At 51.2% G+C, this 19,811-nt stretch overlaps 1 protein-coding gene across 1 annotated transcript in view; it reads right to left on the bottom strand.

Annotated features, from left to right (window-relative positions):
* The window catches only part of LOC142854507 (cadherin-23), a 70,896-nt gene that overhangs the window by 18,820 nt on the left and 32,265 nt on the right, over positions 1-19,811 (bottom strand). Inside the window, exons 5-14 of the mRNA XM_075980180.1 lie at positions 14,030-14,251; positions 13,569-13,688; positions 12,585-12,765; positions 7,833-7,966; positions 7,278-7,487; positions 5,907-6,014; positions 4,087-4,189; positions 2,745-2,870; positions 1,617-1,820; positions 505-963 (exon numbers count right to left, since the gene is read on the bottom strand). Coding sequence (XP_075836295.1) covers positions 505-963; positions 1,617-1,820; positions 2,745-2,870; positions 4,087-4,189; positions 5,907-6,014; positions 7,278-7,487; positions 7,833-7,966; positions 12,585-12,765; positions 13,569-13,688; positions 14,030-14,251 — 1,867 coding nt within the window. The remainder of the gene's footprint in view (positions 1-504; positions 964-1,616; positions 1,821-2,744; positions 2,871-4,086; positions 4,190-5,906; positions 6,015-7,277; positions 7,488-7,832; positions 7,967-12,584; positions 12,766-13,568; positions 13,689-14,029; positions 14,252-19,811) is intronic.

The raw sequence follows: 19,811 nt of genomic DNA, 5'->3' as shown, positions 1-19,811 counted from the left end.
AACTGCTCAACTGTTAGACATACAGCAAACTCAAAATTATAGTAAGCTGGATAAACCACAAAAGATAAAATCATGATTCTGTTTTTATTATAATGGAAGATAAGGGCACAGACATAATTTATAGAAGATTTAAATGCACCAATCAAGATGTTTGGCCAAATCTCCTTATTAAGGAAATATGTGCTATTATTGTTTTCCGTTTGAATTACAAACACTGAAACTCTGTAATAGCAAATGCCAGCACGGATGTGGGGACATGGGCACCACTGCAACACTGTAGGGTGAAGGAGCCAGAAAGGGCGGAGCAGCTTGTCAAGGAGATGGACGGCAGGGGCAAGAGGGAGGGAGGGAGGCAGCAGAGGAGCAAGGAAAGGAAGAGGGGTGGAGAAAAAGACAAGAGCACAAAGGGAATGGCAGAGAAAGAGAAGGGGAGGGGAGGGAGACAGAGAGGGAGGGAGCTAGGATTCTGGGTCCGGGTCAGGAGAGCTAACGCCATTCTCGTACCTGTATTGATATTCACGGCAAAAGCATCTTCCTGGTCAGGCACCAGGCGGTCAGTGTCGTCCTTAGCCACGATGCTGATGATGTGGTACTCCAGTTTGGGGTTGAGGTCAAGGTCGATAGCAGTGATGTTGGCAATGACGGTGCCTGGCTCTGCCGATTCCAGCACACTCACTGTCTGGATGGGGTTGAGGAATTCGGGGCGGGAGTCATTGATGTCATCAATCAGAATGGTGACGATGGCCGTGCCTGACAGCGGGACAGTGCCCCGGTCAGTGGCTACCACTGTCAACCTGTAGGACTCCTGTTCTTCTCTGTCGATGGTGGCATTGCCAACACGGATGACTCCAGTGGCTGGGTGGATGAGGAAGCGGTCCTGAGCCCCGGCTTCTATTCGGTAGACCAGCTCCCCGTTGAGGCCACTGTCCTCATCTGTGGCTGTGACCTGAAGGACTGAGATTCCTGCGGGAAGGAATCGGGGAGTAGGTGAGCACTGGGGCCTCTTCTAGAAAGATCAGGGCCTTTTGCTCATTGTGTGGTGTGTGTGTACATGAGTGTATACGTACATGCCTGTGCATACAGGGGAGGATGCCCGGCATCTTCTTCCATCATTCTCGGCCTTATTTCTTTGAGACAGGGTCTCTCACTGAACCTGGAACTAGACTGGTACCCACTAAGCTCCAGTGATCCTCCTGAGTCCACCCCCATCAGTGTGTACCCACAGCCGTACCCAGTGTTCTTTGTAGGTGTGGGATTTGAACTCAAATCTTCATGTTTGCTGAGCAGGCATCCTTATTTCTGGAGCCATCTCTCCATAGCCCAGAACCCTTTAATGATGCTGCAAAAGAGGCCTCTCCTCACCAGTCTTGACAGCACATATCACAGTGGCGGCCTCATGTTTCAGAATGTTCATATTATTCCAGGCAACATCTAGATCCAAACATCTCCCCTTCCTCCCATTAAACTAGATTATGATGAGAATGATTCTGCATCTATGCTGGTTTAAAACACAGGCTTTGATGGGCACCACCTTGTAATCCCATCACCACATAATCTTACTTGTGCTCACCTGAGCCTCTAAACCCACACCCCTGCCAATCAGACCCTGGCAGTACCTGGAGGGCAGTTCTCCAGTAGGTGGACAGTGTAAGCTGCGGGACTGAAGGTGGGCCAGTTGTCATTGTCATCCAGGATAGTGACGAGCAGGTGGGCGGTGCCGTTGAGTAGTCCAACATCCTCAGCTAACAGCAGCAGCTCCAGGAGCGGGGGCGAGAAGGCCTCCCGGTCAATGACGACCCCAGACCTCACAGTCACCACGCCTGGTACCCAGGACCACCAGCCAGGGAGATGTACAGGGTAAGGAACACAGCGGGTAAAGAGAAGAGACACCATAGCAGGGACAGAGAGGAAAGACACGGTGACTTTATTTCCTGAAGGTTCAGTTATCCACATCCAGGGGGCACCCATGTTTGCCATGGCTGTCCCTCCTTGGTGGCCTCTGCAGTTCTCAGTCTGCTGGGAGTGACCAGGGCAGAGGATTGACCTGCCCATAGAGAGACAGCTCCATAGGGAGACACGGTCCATAGAGAGACACGGTCCATAGACAGACAGACATGCTTTGTAAATAAATATGTCACTAGACTGGCCTCCTGTCCTGACCAAACTGTCGGGACATGGCTCTGGTGTGAGAACAGGAGTACTACCTTTGGTATTTCTGGTTGATCAGGGGGTGTTTCTGTCCAGGACACAGGGCATACAGAGAGAAGATGGGGGTTGTTTGCTCAGGCCACGACTCTATGCAGCAAGAGGTCCCTAAAGTTGCCTCCACGCTTCTTTTTGGGTTCTCCCACTGAGACTCCTGTGGGAGTCTCCATCCAGTTGCAGTGTGGGCTGTGGGTTCCTTAGTATGAGGAACAGGGTTCATACTAAGGAAGAGCCCAAGAGCAGAGGTTCTCAATCTTCCTAATGCTATGACCCTTTCAAACAGTTCCTCATATTGTGGTGAACCCTAACCATAAAATTATTTTCGTTGCTACTTCCTGTCATTTTGCTACTGTTATTTTGCTACTGTTATCAATTGTAATGTAAATATCTGTGTTTTCCAATGGTCTTGGGTGATCCCTGTGAAAGGGTGGTTCACCTCCAAAGGGGTCTCAATCCACAGGTTGAGAACTGCTGTCCCAAGCCCGAGGATGGGCCAGTCCCACCCCAGGTTGACTGGTAAGCTTCAGCTCAGCCCTCACCTGTGCTGTTGTGGATATCAAAGAGGTCACTGTGAGCACCCAGCAGCTGGTAAGTGACTATGGCGTATATATCCTCGTCAGCATCCAGGGCCAGGATAGGCCCATTGAGCACCGTGAGGGGTGTCCCTGAGCCAGAGGAGAGGAGTCACCACAAGCCAGCCTGGTCCCTGCCCTCCCCCCTCCCTGTCTGTGTCCCCCATGACCATGGCTGACAATGGATGAGAGGAGAAGGAGGGGAGGTGGGTGGGGAGCGGGTAGGGAGGCCCTGGGGCGGGCCTGCGGCAGCCTTGGCAGACTGAACGCAGATGCCTGGGAGCGGCCTCAAAGCTCTGCTGGGGAGAAAACACAAGAGCGGTGAGCAAGCCCCTCTGGCCTGCCTGGAGCCATGCCTACTTCCCAGCAGCCTTTGAGGCTGGCCACTCCACTGGAGGATCTAGGGGGCTCCCTGGTGTCCCCTCCATGTGTGAGTCTTGTCTGTCCACATGCAAGCAGAGGTTGCTCTATTACAACAAGGTCAGACTGTACATGGCTATACACACACAGTATGTGGGCCTCTGAGTTCATATGGTAGTGATTACATGGACACTGAGAACATCCAAGCTTAGGATGCCACGGTTTGTGCTCTTGTCTGTCTCTCCTGATGGGCACACTTGCCATGAGTACATCACAGGGCCACCTACATGCCTACGTGTGTCTGTGCCCACATGTAACTCCACACACATGCCTTGATGTGGCAGCATACTGGTAAATGCATGGACGTGCACACCAGCAGATTTAGAAGCCACGTCCACACAGAGGTGACATCCACTCAGAGACAGTACTATCTCACTTATCTCTCTTCCTGATTCAAAATCAAGGTGTGGGGTGGGGGTAGAGAAGGGTAAGGGGATCTCCTGGCGGCATCAAAGGGAGACAAAGTTAACTAGCGCTGTGTAGGTGGTAAGGGCTATGCTGACTAGCTAGGATCCTTGAGCCCACTTCTGATGCCCAATTCCAGGGTTTCTACCCTACAGAACTAGGGAACAGGAAAGGTGGGTTCATCAGTCCTCGGCATTCTTTTCACCTTGGATTCCTCTCTCTGAGGGATAGCGAGGCTGCTTTCAGATCACCCCGGGGTGATCAATATCAATGACTACTCTTACCTCTCCCAAACAGACCCGTGGCCTCGTTAGCAGCCCCAGCCCCCGAGTCTTGAAGCTGCATCCTCCCCTCTGGCACCCTCCTGCACCCCCTGAGTTCTATGTCCAACTCTGACCCTAGGCACACAGTGCATCCTCAGCCCCTATGGTCCCAGGGGCGTCCTCTTGTACAGTAAGAGTGCCCGGGCGGGCCCAGCACCTACCGGCAGGAGAGTTCTCCATCACCTCAGCCTGGTACGTGCCCTCAGTGAAGAGGGGACGATTGTCATTCTCATCGGCCAGACGGACCAGCAGTAAGTCAAAATCCTGTGATGGGCAGAGCAGGAGAGGATGAATGCTGTGCTGTGGACGGGGACCACGCTGAGAGATGGGGGATTGAAAAAGCACCAAGCAGGGATGTAGAGTTCTAGTCTTCTCTTTGCTGGCTGCTCACTGGGTGATCCTGGCAAGATGCCTTCCCCCGATTGGCCCGTCTCCACTTTCCACTCTGATCAATAAGAATTGTAATTTGTTTATGGGAATGGTGTGTGGTTGTGGGCCAGTGTGGGTGAGGAAGGTTCTTAGCCACCTACACTGCCGCTGATGAGAATTTTAGGTTGGACAGTGAGCCCTGGCTTTTAGACCTTCACATCTACCTGAGGTTGGCCCAAGTCCATCCATGCTCTCATGCCTCAGACTTGTATCCTCCTGGGGCCCCTGAATACGATGTAGCAACACCAGGGTGAGGGCACAGAGAAAGTAACCCTTGCTTTGAAGCTCTGTGAAGGACTTCAGGGAAAGATGGCAGCTTAGAAGCCACATTGGACAAGCAACTCAATATATTTAGGGAACCAAAAGAAATAGGAATAGCTGATCACTCTGCCAGCTGATTCTCCTGTCTCCATAGTCCACTTAATTATCGCCCATGAGATTTACGGAACTGACACTAGGGATGGTAGAAGAAAAGGCTCCCTGAGATTGGCTGCCACCAGGACAGTTTTCTGTGCCAGCAGGGAACCCTGTTCAACAACGACAACCTACAGATCAATCTCCTTATCGAAAACAAATGCAAACGTTAACAAAACACTTGCAAGCCTAAATAAAAGACACATTCACAATGATCAACACGATCAAGTTGGTTTCCTTCCAAAGATGACAGGATGGTTCAACATACATTAATCCACAAATGCAATCCATCACATGAATGGACTCAGAGCCAGAGAAGTCAAATGATCATCTCCACAGATATGGAAGTGACTAAATGACATCTCTTCATGATAAAATCAAGCATCTTATCATGGATGAGAGAAGGGCTCACAGGGGACTATTGACAGAGGTGGGAGTAGTTTTTTCTTCAGGGGTGTAGCCACTGGTAAGTTGTTTGTGCTCTACTACATAAACCAGATGGGGAAACTGAGGTATTGAGGAAGCAGTGCCCCAACAGAGCCACCTAGGTGGTCAGAAGTAGAGCCAAGGAAACAGTCGCAGGACTCTAACACCATGCGTAGTAAGAATAGGCCAGCTCAAACCTGCAAGGGCCTGTCAGGAAGCTCCCACTGACTTTCAGTAAAGGGACTGTGCCTTAGCATCTGAAGGACCATGTAGCCCCATAGCCCACCCCCCTTAGAACCTTCAAGTGCAGGTCTGAGTCCCGTGGGCATGTACACCCATCTGTGGTTTGGGGAAGATGTGTCATCTGACATTCGCTGAGTGTTGGTCCCGGACCAGGCTCTGTACTGAGGATGCAGGGACACAGCGTTGAAGACAAAAGGGAGTCTGAGAAATATGAATTGGCTCAAGCACGTACCTGTGGACAGGAGGACTCAGATCTGAAGCCAGGGTTTGCTAAGGCAGATGTGCACTTTTAAGCCTCTGGCAGGCTGCCGCCCTCTCTCCAAGGGAGAGGTAGAGGTGCCTCTTGCTCTTACAACTCTCTCACACATTCTCTCCCTCTCTCTCTCCCCCTACCTTCCCCCTCCCTCCCCCTCTCCTCTCTCTCCTTCTATCTCTCACCCCACCTACCCTCAGTCTCTTGAAGCCTTACCTTCCTGGCTATGCGTGGGTTCTCCGGGTTGTCCTTCACAGAAACCGTCAGTCTGTACTCTGGGATGCGCTCTCGGTCCAGGGGCCGGTTGACAGTGACAATCCCTGTCTGGGATGCGCCTGGCTGGTTAGATGAGCTGGCAACTCCACGCATCCCCCCAGAAGTCCGCGCACTGCCCACAGTTCCTAGGTGGCTGGGAGTACCTTCCCCAAAGTGCCTAGCAGACAAGGGCCACAGGAGGGTACGAGGATCTTTCCAGGGTGAGGGTAGGTCAGTGATACCAAGTTCTTGACATCCCCAAGGAGGGGACCTTCCAAGGACCCTGGGTGTCAACAGCCTACACACACTCCAAAAGGCCAGGAAAGAAATTCAGGTGAACGGTGAACTGGCTCAAGTAATTACAGTTTAGGGTTCACGTGTGCCCAGAAGCTGCCTTTGGGGGTGGGTGGGTTGGGAGTGGTGGCTGATGGACACCAGAAAACAGCTGTCCACCAAAGCCAAAGGGGGCTGCTGTGTGTTGGACTGGGCTGCTGACTTAGACTGGGTTCCTGTATTGTGCACCACACTCCACATGAGCAGTGCTGGGTCAGGGCAACTGTGTGCTGGTGGCCACAGGAGAGCCTCCCTGGTGCCCGTGAACACAGCTACAACCAAATGACCGCCTTGTTGACAAAGCTGAGGCCAATTCAGTTTCTGATGCCTCCTCCCTTGAGCTGTTTTTAATGAGTGCGGATGGCGCCTCTGCTGGCTGGAATTCCCACAGCCTGTTCTGCCTCTAAGAGTTGACTTTTTTTGTTTTTGTTTGTTTGTTTTTTGAGACAGGGTTTCTTCTGTGTTGCTTTGAAGCATGTTCTGGAACTAGCTCTTGTAGACCAGACTGGTCTCAAACTCACAGAGATCTGCCTGCCTCTGCCTCCTGAATGCTGGGATTAAAGGTGTGAGCCACCACAGCCCGGCTTGAGTTGACTTATTTTGAGCAGATTTTTCATCATACTTTGTTGTCTTATTTATTTTTTTAGGCAGGGTTTCTTATAGCACAAACTCAAATGGAGCCAGGATGACCCTGAACTCCTAATCTCCTTGCTGCTATTCCCCAGGTGCTAGGATTATAGATGCAACACCGCACCAAGTGGAGGCTTGCCTTTTGAGTCAGGGTTCTTACGAATCCCAGACTAGCCTTGAACTCACAGCAATCCTCCTGCTCAGCCTGGCAAAGCTGGCCAGGATTTGGGTGTGCACTACCACCACTCATGGCTTCCCTCTTCACTTTAGAACTACGGCTGCTCCAGCTCTGGGGTCTGAAACCCAGAACTCCTCCATGAGCCTTGTGTAGGAAGTACTTGGGGGCCCCGGGGCAGGTCCCGACCCTACCGTGGCATTGATGAAGAAGGCCCGCTCTCGGTTGCCGGCAGTGATGTTGAAGGTGAGGAGGGCATTGCAGCCGCTGTCGGCATCGCTGGCCAGGATGTAGGCGACGAAGCTCGAGACAGGGCTGTTCTCGCTGATGGTGACGTTCATGGGAAGGTTCAGCAGCACCGGGTCATTGTCGTTGATGTCCAGCACGCGGATTCCCACCAGCATCTGGGGGAGGGAAGAGTCAGGGGTGGAGTGACAGCAGAGGAAGAGGGGACAGAGACAGAGGAAAGGTAGCAAAGACATAGAGAGAGGAAGGTTGTGGAGGGAGGGGAAGATGGAGGAAGAAAAACAGTCGAGCAGAAGGGGAGGAGAATGTACGCAGTGTCAGGTTGGGATCAGGGCCAGAAGTCTAACAGGAAAAACAGTCTCTTGAGAGGGGATTAGAGGGGAGAATCCTGGAGAGCCAAGGTCCCCGAGACTAAGGCATCTCTGGTTTCGTGGGACCAAGGGTGACAGTTTGCGGGCATTCAGTGTACAACAATGGATGCCATGGAGCTGGGCCAGACTCACCGTGGAGCTGAGAGGCGGTACCCCTCTGTCTCGGGCACAGATGGTCAGGTTGTAGAAGGCAATGGTCTCCCGGTCCAGCTCTACATCCTTTCGGACCCTCAGCACACCCTCCACGGGAGAAATCACGAACTCCCCTGGGAGCCACCAGAACAGGCCTGCGTTAGCTGGTTCCGACGGAGAGCCCCCTTCCTCTAGCCAGCCCTCCTCATGAATGCCAGGGCCAGCTGAGGTATGCGCCCTCCTGGAGCCCCGTATGGGTATAATGGGAACGTGGCCCTGATACCACATGTGTATGTAATTCTTGACCAATCAGCTTCCCTCCCGGGCCTCGAGCTGGTCAGAGGGTGATCCAGGTGTGATAGTTATGTTGAAAAGCAGGGGTGGAATGTCTTTGTTTTTCTCTGTTTTGAGGCAGTTTCACGTAGTCCAGGCTGACCCTGAACTCCTGACCCTTATGCCTCGACGTCCCAAGTGCTGGGATTCCAGGAATGTGCCACCTCCTCTGGCTTACGGGGCTTCCATCCTATGCAACACACTCTTCCTGGCTCCTTGTGGTCAGAATCTCACAAGGGTATTTTAAGCACTTTGGAAAGTGTGTTCTAGACAGGTTAGAAAAAAAAGCCCAAGGTGAGCTGTATGGTGCCTGGAGGCTGAGGTCACACCTGGGCTGTGTCACAGCAGAACATCACACAAGTGTCTAGGTGGGCTGACACACGGGGACCAAAGAAGAGCACGGGGACCTGTCCTTTGCTTTATGCAAAAAACATCATTAGTATTGCAGAGCTGGCTGTTTGCCTCTTCCTAGAAATCTCTTTCCTTCTGCTACAGGTTTTTGTTCTGTGACCACACTTCCTCCCTTGGGGTAGGGACATGGCTGAGAAGTTGGAGCACTTGCCACACAAGCATGAGGACCAGAGTTCGGGTCCTCAGAAACCCCTGGCAAGGCCAGGAGGCCGTGTTGTCCCACCTGCAATTCCAGACTCAGAAGGCAGAGACAGGAGGTCCCCCAGCATAGGCTGGCTAGCATATTGGCAAGTTCTGGGTTTGATTGACAGAGCCTGCCTCAATGAATAAGGTGGCAGACAGCTGAAGGCTGATTCCTGGCCTCTGCACGCGTGTGCACAAGTGCACACGTACACACACCCACGCCCTAGAGAGGGAAAACTCCTCCCAGTTCCTTTGTCTCTGAGTTCTTTGTCTGGTGGAGATAAGGAGCTGGAATCACCCTGGGCTGAGACTGTCTCTAGTCTCCCCAGCCTCCACTGCTAGCAACTACCACTTCCCAGGTAGGAAGTCTAGTGAGAAGGGAATGCAATGGGCCCTCTCTGCCATAAAGGAGGGCTGTTGCTGTGAGCTCCAGGTAGCAGGTTGGTAGGACAAGGCGCCCTGGTTAGCCCCTGTCTGGAGCCCCCAGCTGGAACTCGGGGATATCTTTCAGGCTTGTGGTAATGCCATTTTTAACCCTGAGGTTCAGATCTGGACCCAGCTGAGGGGCCAGGTCCTAGTGTCTAAAGCAGGAACTCAGAGTCGCAGATTCTGGCTACCCTGTGGCTTGTGCTCTTTAAAGAATGAAGCTAGGAGGCAGATAACAGTGTCCTTTGTGCTCCCAGCGTGGTAATGGCAGAACTGAAGTTTTTTTTTTTTTGGTTTCTCGAGACAGGGTTTCTCTGTGGCTTTGGAACCTGTCCTGGAACTAGCTCTGTAGACCAGGCTGGTCTCAAACTCACAGAGATCCGCCTGCCTCTGCCTCCCAAGAGAACTGAGGTTTGAGTCTGCTAGGACTCGGAGGCTTTCTGGATAACACGCCTCAGGACTAGAAGTTTGAGAGAGAGTGGGGTGGGGGGACAGGCATGTGAGAACTGAAGGGAGCCAGTGGAGGAAGTGGGCGCTTCTGTGGAAATGGAGAAGGGGCTGGGGCTCTGGTGAGAACCTGAGGAATGGGTCATTTCTCCTCTGTACATGCTTCTAGGAACTGAGCTGGGGAGAAAACCATTCCCCTTCCTTTTGCCTTTTCCTTGAAACAGGGTCTCATGCTATAACCCAGGTTTACCTGGAATTGGTGGCAACCCCCTGCCTCAATGCTGTAATACAGGCATGACCCACCACTCAGCCTTTTCTCTTCCTCTTGGCACTTGGGGCCCAGGCCCACAGTAGAGATCATGGCTTGGCAAAGATAGAGGCCTAAGCATTCTGGTGGCTTTTTTTGGCCTATCTCTAGGGCACTGACACCAGTCCTGAGCTATGCCACCTGTCCCCAGCTTCTGCCACAACAGCCCTGATGCCCACCTACAGCTGGGATTTCCCACCAGCTCTTCCACTCCCAGGCTCCCTATGCTCCCTGGCTCCACTCCTGCCTAAGGCTGAGGAAGCTGTAGAAGCAGGATTTCCTGTGTTCTTGGCTCCAAGATCTCCAAAGCATGGGGATTCCCTTTCGTGGGGTTTCCCAGACCTGTTGACACCCTGCTATGTGCTGGCAAATGGCTTCCCTTCACACTGGCAAAGGCAGGGGAGACTTGATCACCCTGGAAGGCTTGGGGGAGCAGAGCTAGAGTAGTAGCGGGAGTCTGGCTAGACTCCCCCAGTTAGATATTAGTCTCCTCAGCAACTAGCCCTGGCCAGAACTCCTGACACGCCCCTCCTTCTCAATCCCGCCCACTGGGAGACAGGAGGCCACAACCTTCTGCCCAGTTGTGTCTGGGCTACAGCCTGATTCTTCCCAAGGCTTGCCTCTATTGTCCCATCTGGAAAATGGGCTTCCAGATAGGCATCCTCTCGGGTTGGGATGGCAACAAAAAGCAACTCTTAATATAGGAGGGGGATCCTGAAAGGGAGGTCCAATGTTTTCTGGGGGACTGAGATCTTGTAAGGAAGATAGAGAGGTGGGCAAGGCCTCCTAGGATGGCTTGGTCAGAAGGGCTAACTGAGAGGTCTCAAGGGGGAAGAAGGGTTGGTGGTCAAAGCTCAAGTAGGGATGGCATGTTTCCCAATTCTTTTTCCCCAAGAATTGCTGAAGATTGCAAGTGCAAAGGTCCTGAGGTCTGAGCATCTCTGGTAGGCTCAAGGAACTGCAAAAAGACTGTGTCTAGTGGGAGTCCGAGTAAGAGAACGAGGGAGAGGAGATGCTTTCTGTATGGCTTTGAGGACCACTGGAAGGACCTGGCACTTCCCGAGTGAGGTAGACACCCCGGGGCTTTTGAGAACGGGAGGGACAGGACTTGACAACGGTCTTAAGGAGTTCACCATGGTTCCTATGCCTGGGACATTTTGGAGTGAAAGCGGGGAGGTCAGTTGAGAGCTGAGCCACAAACACGTGGGCTAGAGATTAGGTAGGTGACCTGGGGTGGGGAGCAGACCCTGCAGGCTCAGGCTGCAGTGACCTTTGTGCTAAGTGGCCTGGGTGTGTCCCTTTATCTGCTGTCGGGACACAGGCTTGAGCTGGAGTCAGTCTACATTTCAGTTTCCAAGATGAGTCCTGGGGTGGGGGAGGGAGGGAGAGAGAGATAGAGAGACAGAGCACCTAAGCCGAGTCACGTCCCTCCCTTAAAGCACCGTAGCGTCTACCTCATTCTGTAAATACCAAGTCGTCAAGATGGCATCATTTCTTTCTCCTCCTCTTCTTGCTCAAGTTCACACCAGACACAGAGCCTTTTTACAATTCCAACATCCTACCAGGCAAGCTTGGACCTCAGGGCCTCTGGGCTGGCTGTTCTCTCTGAATGTCTATTCCCCACCTGCCCACTTGGCTCATTTCTCTTCCGTGTCCCCTGGCACGTGACCAGCACATAGTAGGGCCTTATGAATAGTCCTCGAATGCTCCACTAGAAAGCAGGATAGTATACAAATATTTGATATCTGCTTTGGGTCTTAAGAATGGGGAGTCTGAAGCCGGGCGGTGGTGGCGCATGCCTTTAATTCCAGCACTCTGGAGGCAGAGGCAGGCGAATCTCTGTGAGTTTGACTACAGAGCTAGTTCCAGGACAGGCTCCAAAACCACAGAGAAACCCTGTCTCGAAAAACAAAAAACAACAACAACAACAAAAAAAAGAATGGGGAGTCTGGCACCCCATGTGGGTGACTAGTGACTGCTACAGTCTCTGCCTCTTCCCCACTACAGTGAGGCCCCTTCCTTCCATGGAGGTTTTTATTTTGTTTTGTTTTGATTGAGCCCCGGAAATTCGTGCTCTAGCTAACAAAATGTCTTGAGAGAAAGTGTTCTTCCAGGCTCCAGCCTCTGAGCCAGGTTGGCAGTCATGATAGCTGTGTAGGCCTTTTGGTTTTTATGGTTTGGGGTTTTTTGTTTTTAAAGACAGCTTCTCATGGAGTAACCTTGGCTGGTCTTGAACTCACAGAGATCCACTTGCCTCTACTTCCTGAGTGCTGGAATTAAAAGCATGAGTCACCATGCCCAGCTGTGTAGGCTTTTGTTGGGTGACAGAGGTAGGTATTCAGAGGAGCCCAGTGCTCCCCAAATGTATTACCCTGGGTCCTGAGGTACATGTGGTGAGGAGGCTTGCCTTCCTCCACCTGGATGTTTCCCTAGAGAGAGCTAGGACTCTCCAAGGCTACCAGCCTGTGTCCCACATGCCATGGCATTCTCCTCATAGCCCTGTGACAAAGGCATGTGGACCTGAGGCCCAGAGAGGGAAGGTCACATGGTGGTTGGTGAACTGTGTGGCAGACTCCCTCACCCCAACCCTGAGCAGGTGAAGGAAGGTCATGCCCGCCCCACTGCCCAGCACAGGCTCCACTTACCCAGAGGGTCTCCATCCACAACACTGTACTCCACCTGCCCATTGGGACCTGAGTCCCGGTCGTGGGCTAGGAATGTCCACACTCTGGGCCCTGGCTGGCCCTCAGTGACATCAAATGGTCCTTCATAGTCTCGAGGGAAAGTGGGCACGTTGTCATTGATGTCATTCACATTCACAAGCACCTGAGACAGCAAGCAGCTTAGCCAGGATTGGCCCCAGACGCCTGGGGAACCTCAGCAACTGGTGCCCATGGCCGTGGGCTAAGGTGGGTGCTGTAGAGTGTCACAGGGTGGGAGGGCAGCTAAGCCGTGCATGTGTGGGCGCCAATTCAAGTCACCACATATCTTTGTGTGTGTGTGTGGTGGTTCTGGGACTCGAGCTCATGACCTTGCACATGATAGGCAAGTGCTCTACCACTGACCTTCACCCCAGGCCTTTGTGTGTGGGGGGTAGGCACAGAGTCTTTCTACATAGCCTGAGCTGGTCTTGAACTTGTACTTCTCCTATCTCTGCTTTCTGTGTATCTTATGAGCACGACCGATTGACACTATCACCATGGCCTATACTCCGGGCATCTCACGTGGATCCATTTGCTCCCCCTGCATTCTGAACCACAGTTTTCATTCATGAGGAAACAGAAGCTCAGGAAGGTTAAGAGATTTGTCCAGGTTCACAAAGCCAGGAAGTGGAAGAGCAGGGACCTGAGTCACTACTAGTTGGACCAGAAGGCACGCTTTTCCCATAAGGGGGGGCGGGGCACGCAGGTGTTTTCACTCATGTGCTAGACACAGTCACAGAGAAGCTAAGTGACTACCTCACAGTAACATAGCAAGTCTGGACAGACTGCTGAGCTGATCAGGAGCCCATGCATTCAGGCACTTCCTCCCAACATGCATTTCTCCTCCTTCCCCTTCCGCCATGGAGCCCCCTGGGTCCTCTCTGTTCTCCCTCATCTCCACATTGGGGATGTACTTCACCTACATACCGTGGTTGTGGAGGTGAGGCGGTGGGACAAGATGGGACACTGGTCTGTGGCAGTGACAATCAGGGTGTAGCGGCCATGACTGATCTCATAGTCTAGCTCCTTGGCAGCAGTAATGACACCCTGGGGACACAGGAAGTACAAGGGGAGGGGTGATGAGTGATGGCCCTGGGCTACTCTAGATTATACCAAATAAACCCTGACATCCTAGCCACAATTGCTGTGCCTGTGACAGACAGCACTAATCAATCACAGCACGACTGAAGGCAGATAGGTTCTATCCACTAGAGCTCACCCCCATCCTCCGCCACCCCCCACCCCTGCCACCCCGGTAACTCTGTCACTGGGCACTCTAATTTCCATTTAGGCTATGTTTGCTCCTTATGCCCTATGACATCACCAAGATTCCCACCAAGCCCTGGAAAGACTTTGTCCCCTCTTGGACCCCACCCCCAGCTACTGACTGTGTGCCTGTTGATCCGGAAGGTATTGACAATGTTGCCTCCTATGATGGCATAGGTGACCGTGCCATTCGGCCCCTCATCCAGGTCCAGTGCCTGGATGGTGATAAGGCTGGCGTTGACTGTGTCCGGGCCCTCATCCAGCACCACCTCATACTGTGGCTGCTGGAACACAGGAGCATTATCATTCTCGTCCATGATGGTCACGTACACGTGGGTGGTGGCCTAGAGAGAAGACCATGATCAGGCACCTTGGTTATGGGAGCCAGAGAGGATCAAGGTGAATCCAGATGTCTGTTTGGGTTAAACTCACTCAGTGTGATCCATTATATGATCCAATATAGGGAAAACAAGAAGAGAGATGGGTTGGGAAAGAAGTCACAGGCTAGTAGGACAAAGCATAGAGGCTTTGTAAAAACCAAGTCAGATAACGGTTTAGGGCCAGGTTGGCACACATATCACCATTTTCTATGTCTATGTTCATGGCAGACATCACCAATCAATCATAGCACTGCTGAGGCCAGATGCAAGCTTGAAATTCTTGTCAACACAGTGATCCAGTGATTAAAACCAGCATATAGAACTAGGCATAGTGGCAAACATCTGTAATTCAACACTTGGGAGACAGAGACAAGAGAATTGCTACAAATTCAAGGCCAGCCTAGCCACCACAGTAAGACTGGGGTTAATCATGGTTACATAGTGATACTCTGTTTCAAAGAAATCAGTCCCCACAAGCCCTCTGGATGTATAGGATGAACTTCAGTAGCCTCTCCAATTTAGAATATTGTTGGTAATTTTCTTAACCAGAATGTGAGGTCTTCAGCCCAATATGTAGGTTAAAAAATATCCATTTCTAGTACTTTAAAGAGGTAGGACTTCATGTTTGGGCAATTTCATGGTTAGCATTTGTTGACATCTAAAAAGCCAAACCCATTGGCTATAACTTCCCTGTAAGTTTTGTGGTCCTGTGATTGGCTATCTCTAGCTGATGCTTGGACCATCAGACCATGAATCAGAACTTGGTGGTCAGGACTCACATTGCTGATGGCTGACTCTACACAATCAGAATGGGAAATTCAGACAGCCTCCCTGTGTGCTTGACTCTTCCTCCTTCTCTACCTTCCAGTTGGGAGGCTGCTCTTCTGGACCGGCCCGGGACACTTTGCTAATTGGCTTCTAGAATTAGCCAGTGAAAATTCCTGGCAGAAGACAGGATGGGGGGGATGAAGGTCAGGTGGGTAGGCTCCTTTGACCCCTCCACTCCTCATTGTAGTTCCATCCCCATTGTGTGTCTCCTGCTGGGGACCCTCCTGAGCTCTAGTTCTTTTTTTGATTTTTGATTTTTTGAGGCAGGGTTTCTCTGTAGCTTTGAAACCTGTCCTGGACCTAGTTCTTGTAGACCAGGCTGGCCTTGAACTCACAGAGATCTGCCTGCCTCTGCCTCCGAGTGCTGGAATTAAAGGTATGCGACACCACTGCCTGGCCAAGCTCTAGTTCTTTCTGGGATCTAATGTCATCTCCTTTGTGATAGTTAAGGTTGATCCTTGTCTTAGTTGGGTTTCTGTTACTGCCTTTGAACAACTGGGGAGGAAAGAGTTTATTTGGTTTACATTTCCCCATCACAGTCATTGAGGGAAGTCAGGGCAGGAACTCGAGTGTGGCAATATATTTTACTGAAAATACCTCTTGCCTTTAAAGAGACTGAAACTTGGTTGGACCTTGCAGTCAAGTTCATAACCTGCCCTGAGAGCTATGCAGTTAGCCCGCTTCCCTGCTGTGCACTCAGCTTCTTTAAGTTTAACCTGCTTTTAAGGGAACCACATAACCAGTCTTACGCCTTGGATTGCCCCCATGCCACCATCTTTTACAATCTAAGCTCATGCACGGCTGAAGCTATGTACTCTTCTGTGCCCCGACCCAGAATAGAGCACACGTGTATGCGTGTGTTGTGCTGAGCGTTTGTTGAAAGCAGCCAACAGATTAAAAGCAACCTTCTCTCTCTCTCTCTCTCTCTCTCTCTCTCTCTCTCTCTCTCTCTCTCTCTCTCACACACACACACACACACACACACACACACCAGGTAGTTACAGACAAGACACAAGATACACAGGCACAATAGATAGGGACCAGGGCCTGACCAGACACACACTAGATACTAGACAGGCCAACAACCACAACTACAGACACAGACAGCCCACAGAGAGAAGTGGGGAATTCAAACTTGGGCTCTCTCTTGGTCAACTTCTTCAAGAGCAAAGCTAGTTTTCATCCCTTAATGTGACACAGACACATCTGACCACTCCCTCTGAGGTTTCTTTAAGCCATGCGCACCCAATCAGGAATCTGGAGATAGGAACTGAAGCAGAGACCACGGAAGAATGCTGCTTACTGGCTGGGTCAGTTTGCTTTCTTAAATAGCCCAGGCCCAATGGTAGCCCCCCCCAACCCACCCATAAGATGGGCTTTCCCATACCAATCGTTAATCAAGAAATGGCCCCATGGGGCTGAAGAGATGGCTCAATGGTTACGAGCACTGTCTGCTCTTCTAAAGGTCCTGAGTTCAATTCCCAGCAACCACATGGTGATTCACAACCATCTGTAATGAGATCTAGTGCCCTCTTCTGGCCTGTAGGCATGCATACAGGCAGAATACTATATACACAATAAATAGACCACAAAGATTAAAAAAGAAGAAATTGTCTCACATGCTTGCCTATGGGCATCTGACATAGGCGATCCCTCAACTGAGGTTGCCTCTTCCCAGATGATTCTAGCTGTGTCCGACTGATAGAAAACTAACCAGCCCAATCGTTAATCCGAATCTAGGATCACCTAAGAGACAGACTTCTGGGCGTGTCTATGAGTTTCTATATGGGATTGATATGGTAGAGCCCGCTCTAACTGGGGGCAGCACCATTCCATGAGTCGGGGCCCTGGACTGACTAACAAAGAGAAAGAGAGCTGAGCACCAGAGTCCGTCTCTGAGTACGAACTGTGGATGTGAGCAATGGCCGCAATATGAGAAGCCCCTACTGACATAACTTCCCCATCATGGTGGGCTGTATCCTAGGATGGCCCCAACTGAACCCTTCCTTCCTGGAGTTGCTCCTTACCAGGCTTGTCACAGCCACAAGGACCATCACCAACACATCCCTCTTCCCCATGGCTCACGCTGGAGATGTCTTCTTGTGGCTGCTGGTCTCTGTTTGGCTAGTCCCCTTTACAGAGTCCTCCCGTTAAACCTTGGGGTCAAGCCTTTCCTGCATATACCACAACTCCTGCAGATACCCTGGCTGAAGCAAACCGCCATCTCTGAATTGATTATGAGATGTCCCCACAGATTCCTGGGTTGAAAGCTTGGTCCTCAGCTGACCATACCATTTTTGAACGTAATAGAAGCTTTGGGAAGTGGGGCCAAGCTGGAGAAAGTGGACTACTAGGGGTCATGCCCTTGGTGATGATACCTGGTCCCCAGTCCCTTCCTCGCTCTCTGCTTCCTGTCACTACGAGGTGAGAAACCTCTGCCATAGACACCTACCACCATGTTCTTCTCCAGTACATGGGACAAAGCAAATCTGCACAGGAGCCTCTAAAATACCCAAACGCAGCATTTCTCCTTTAAGTTGTTCTTTCAGAAGGTGTGTGTGTGTGCTGGCGCCTGCAGCACCTTTAATTCCTGCAGAGGCAGAGGATCTCTTTGAGTTCAAGGTCAGCCTGGTTTACAAGAGCTAGTTCCAGGACAGGCTCCAAAGCAACAGAGAAACCCTGTTTTAAAAAACAAACAAACAAAAAAATAAAAACAAAACAAAAAACCTGGTACTCATCAGTTAGGGCAAAGAGCCCCAAGGATCCTCTCGTCTCTGTGTCCCCAGTGCTGGGATTACAAGTACCAGGTGTTTTCTTCTGGGACACCAATCAGCTAATAATGGAGACGCCTTAGTTTTGAACGCTCGACCTCAGTTTAGCTCTTTACTGGCTAGCTATAGTAACTTAAGCCTGTTCCTCCTTAACGACCGGTTGCCTCGGGGCCTTTTTCTTATTTCTTGCTGCCCTTCCCCTGACTCACCGACAGCTGCCTGGCTTCTGGCCCTGTGCATGCTCCTCATTCCTCTTTTCCTCTTTTCTCCATCTTCCTTCTTCTTTCTCTCCAGCCTAGATTTCTCCTCTTATTTACTCTCTCTGCCCACCAGCCCAACCTATCCTTTCTCTTGCCTCGCTATTGGCTGTTCAGGTCTTTATTAGACCGCAGCACAAACGTATTCCTCAGAATAAACAAATGCAACACATCTTTGCCTAGTTAAAGTAATATTCAATAACAAGTATAGGTACAGGCCACCACATCCCACTTCTTGGAGGGGGCCCATTCAGCATTTTACCAACTGGGCCATCTGCCCAGCCCTCCCTCGGGGATTTTGGTCTCAGTTATACAAAAGTAATAAACTATCATTGGGCGTCACTGTGAAATACGGAGGCTAGAAGAACTGCAGAGATAGCTGGGTGAGGGGACATGAGCAGGTCACCGCCACGGATACACGGAAGACAAGATACACGGTGGTATGAACAGGGCAATCGACACAACATAGCTGCAAACAGGGATCTCACCACCCTGATCCCTGACACTATACTTGTTCTGTCCTCTATCTTTTAGCCAGGGAACACGAGGAGTTCAACATTCTCCTTGGTACTCACCGCAGGTCCCCATCGGTCACATCTATTCAAGCAGTGTCTACATTCAGGTCTGCCACTCAGGTGGCCGAGCAGTAGACAGTCTTTTCATGTCTGTCCTGTCGAAGGGACTCAGTCACAGTGGGAAGCTGGGCCTGTGTTGGATAGGCCTGCAATCTGAGATATTGGAGAGGCTCTGATCACAAGTTCGAGACTACCCTGTGCAACTTACTGAGAAGTTGGACGAGAAAGGAAGAAGAGGGTGATGACCCAGTTTGGCGGCAGAACACTTGCCTAGCATGTGTGAATCCTGGGTTCAATGCCAGCACAAAAATAGGGTGAATATGAGGATCACTGGGAGCTGGGATACCCTCAGTTGGTAGAGTACTTGCCTAGAATGTATGACTCTCTGTGTCTGACTCAAAACACAAGGCATGATAGCACATACCTGTAATCCCAGCACTAAGGAGGTAGAGGTAGAAGGATTAGAAGTTCATAGGAAGGTCAAGGCTAGTCTGAGCTCATGAGAATCTGTATCTATATATCTATAGAGGGCAGAGGGTGCGGAGTTCGGCACTACTGTAATCCCAGCATGCAATAGGCTGAGGTCGGAGAATCTTGAGGCCAGCCTGAGCTACACAGCAACGCCCTGCCTTAAAAAGCTAAAGCCCTAAAAACCACAAAACCCCAACACAAACAAAACAACACAAACCAAACAAAAATAAACAACCACGTGTAAAACTAAAACAAAACAGAATGAAGTGAGTCTAAGGATAACTAGGCACCAGTGTGCTAAGCCCAGGGGGAAAGAGCCATGGGGCACGCCAACAGATGTGGCTGCCTGTCCTGAGTTGGGAAGTTCTGGACTGGTGAATGCCTTGCTGCGTTTCAGGTGGGTTTGCATGCAGGCACAGGTGTACTAAGGTGTCTCAACTGCAGTGCATACAAGTGCAGAGAAGGCCAAGCTCCCTCCCACTTGCTAAACTCATTGTGGACTACAGATTTCACTGACTTATCCATCCTTACACCCACACACCCACCCATTCCTTCCTTCCTTTGGCTGCAGGAACTTAACCCTGGGCGTGCTGGAGCCCGTAGAAACAAAGTTCCGGCCTCC

This window comes from Microtus pennsylvanicus, chromosome 7 (genome assembly GCF_037038515.1).
Source record: "Microtus pennsylvanicus isolate mMicPen1 chromosome 7, mMicPen1.hap1, whole genome shotgun sequence".
NCBI classification, from domain to species: Eukaryota; Metazoa; Chordata; class Mammalia; order Rodentia; family Cricetidae; genus Microtus; species Microtus pennsylvanicus.
Note: the sequence above shows the minus strand (reverse complement) of the source record. Positions and strands in the feature narration are given on the sequence as shown.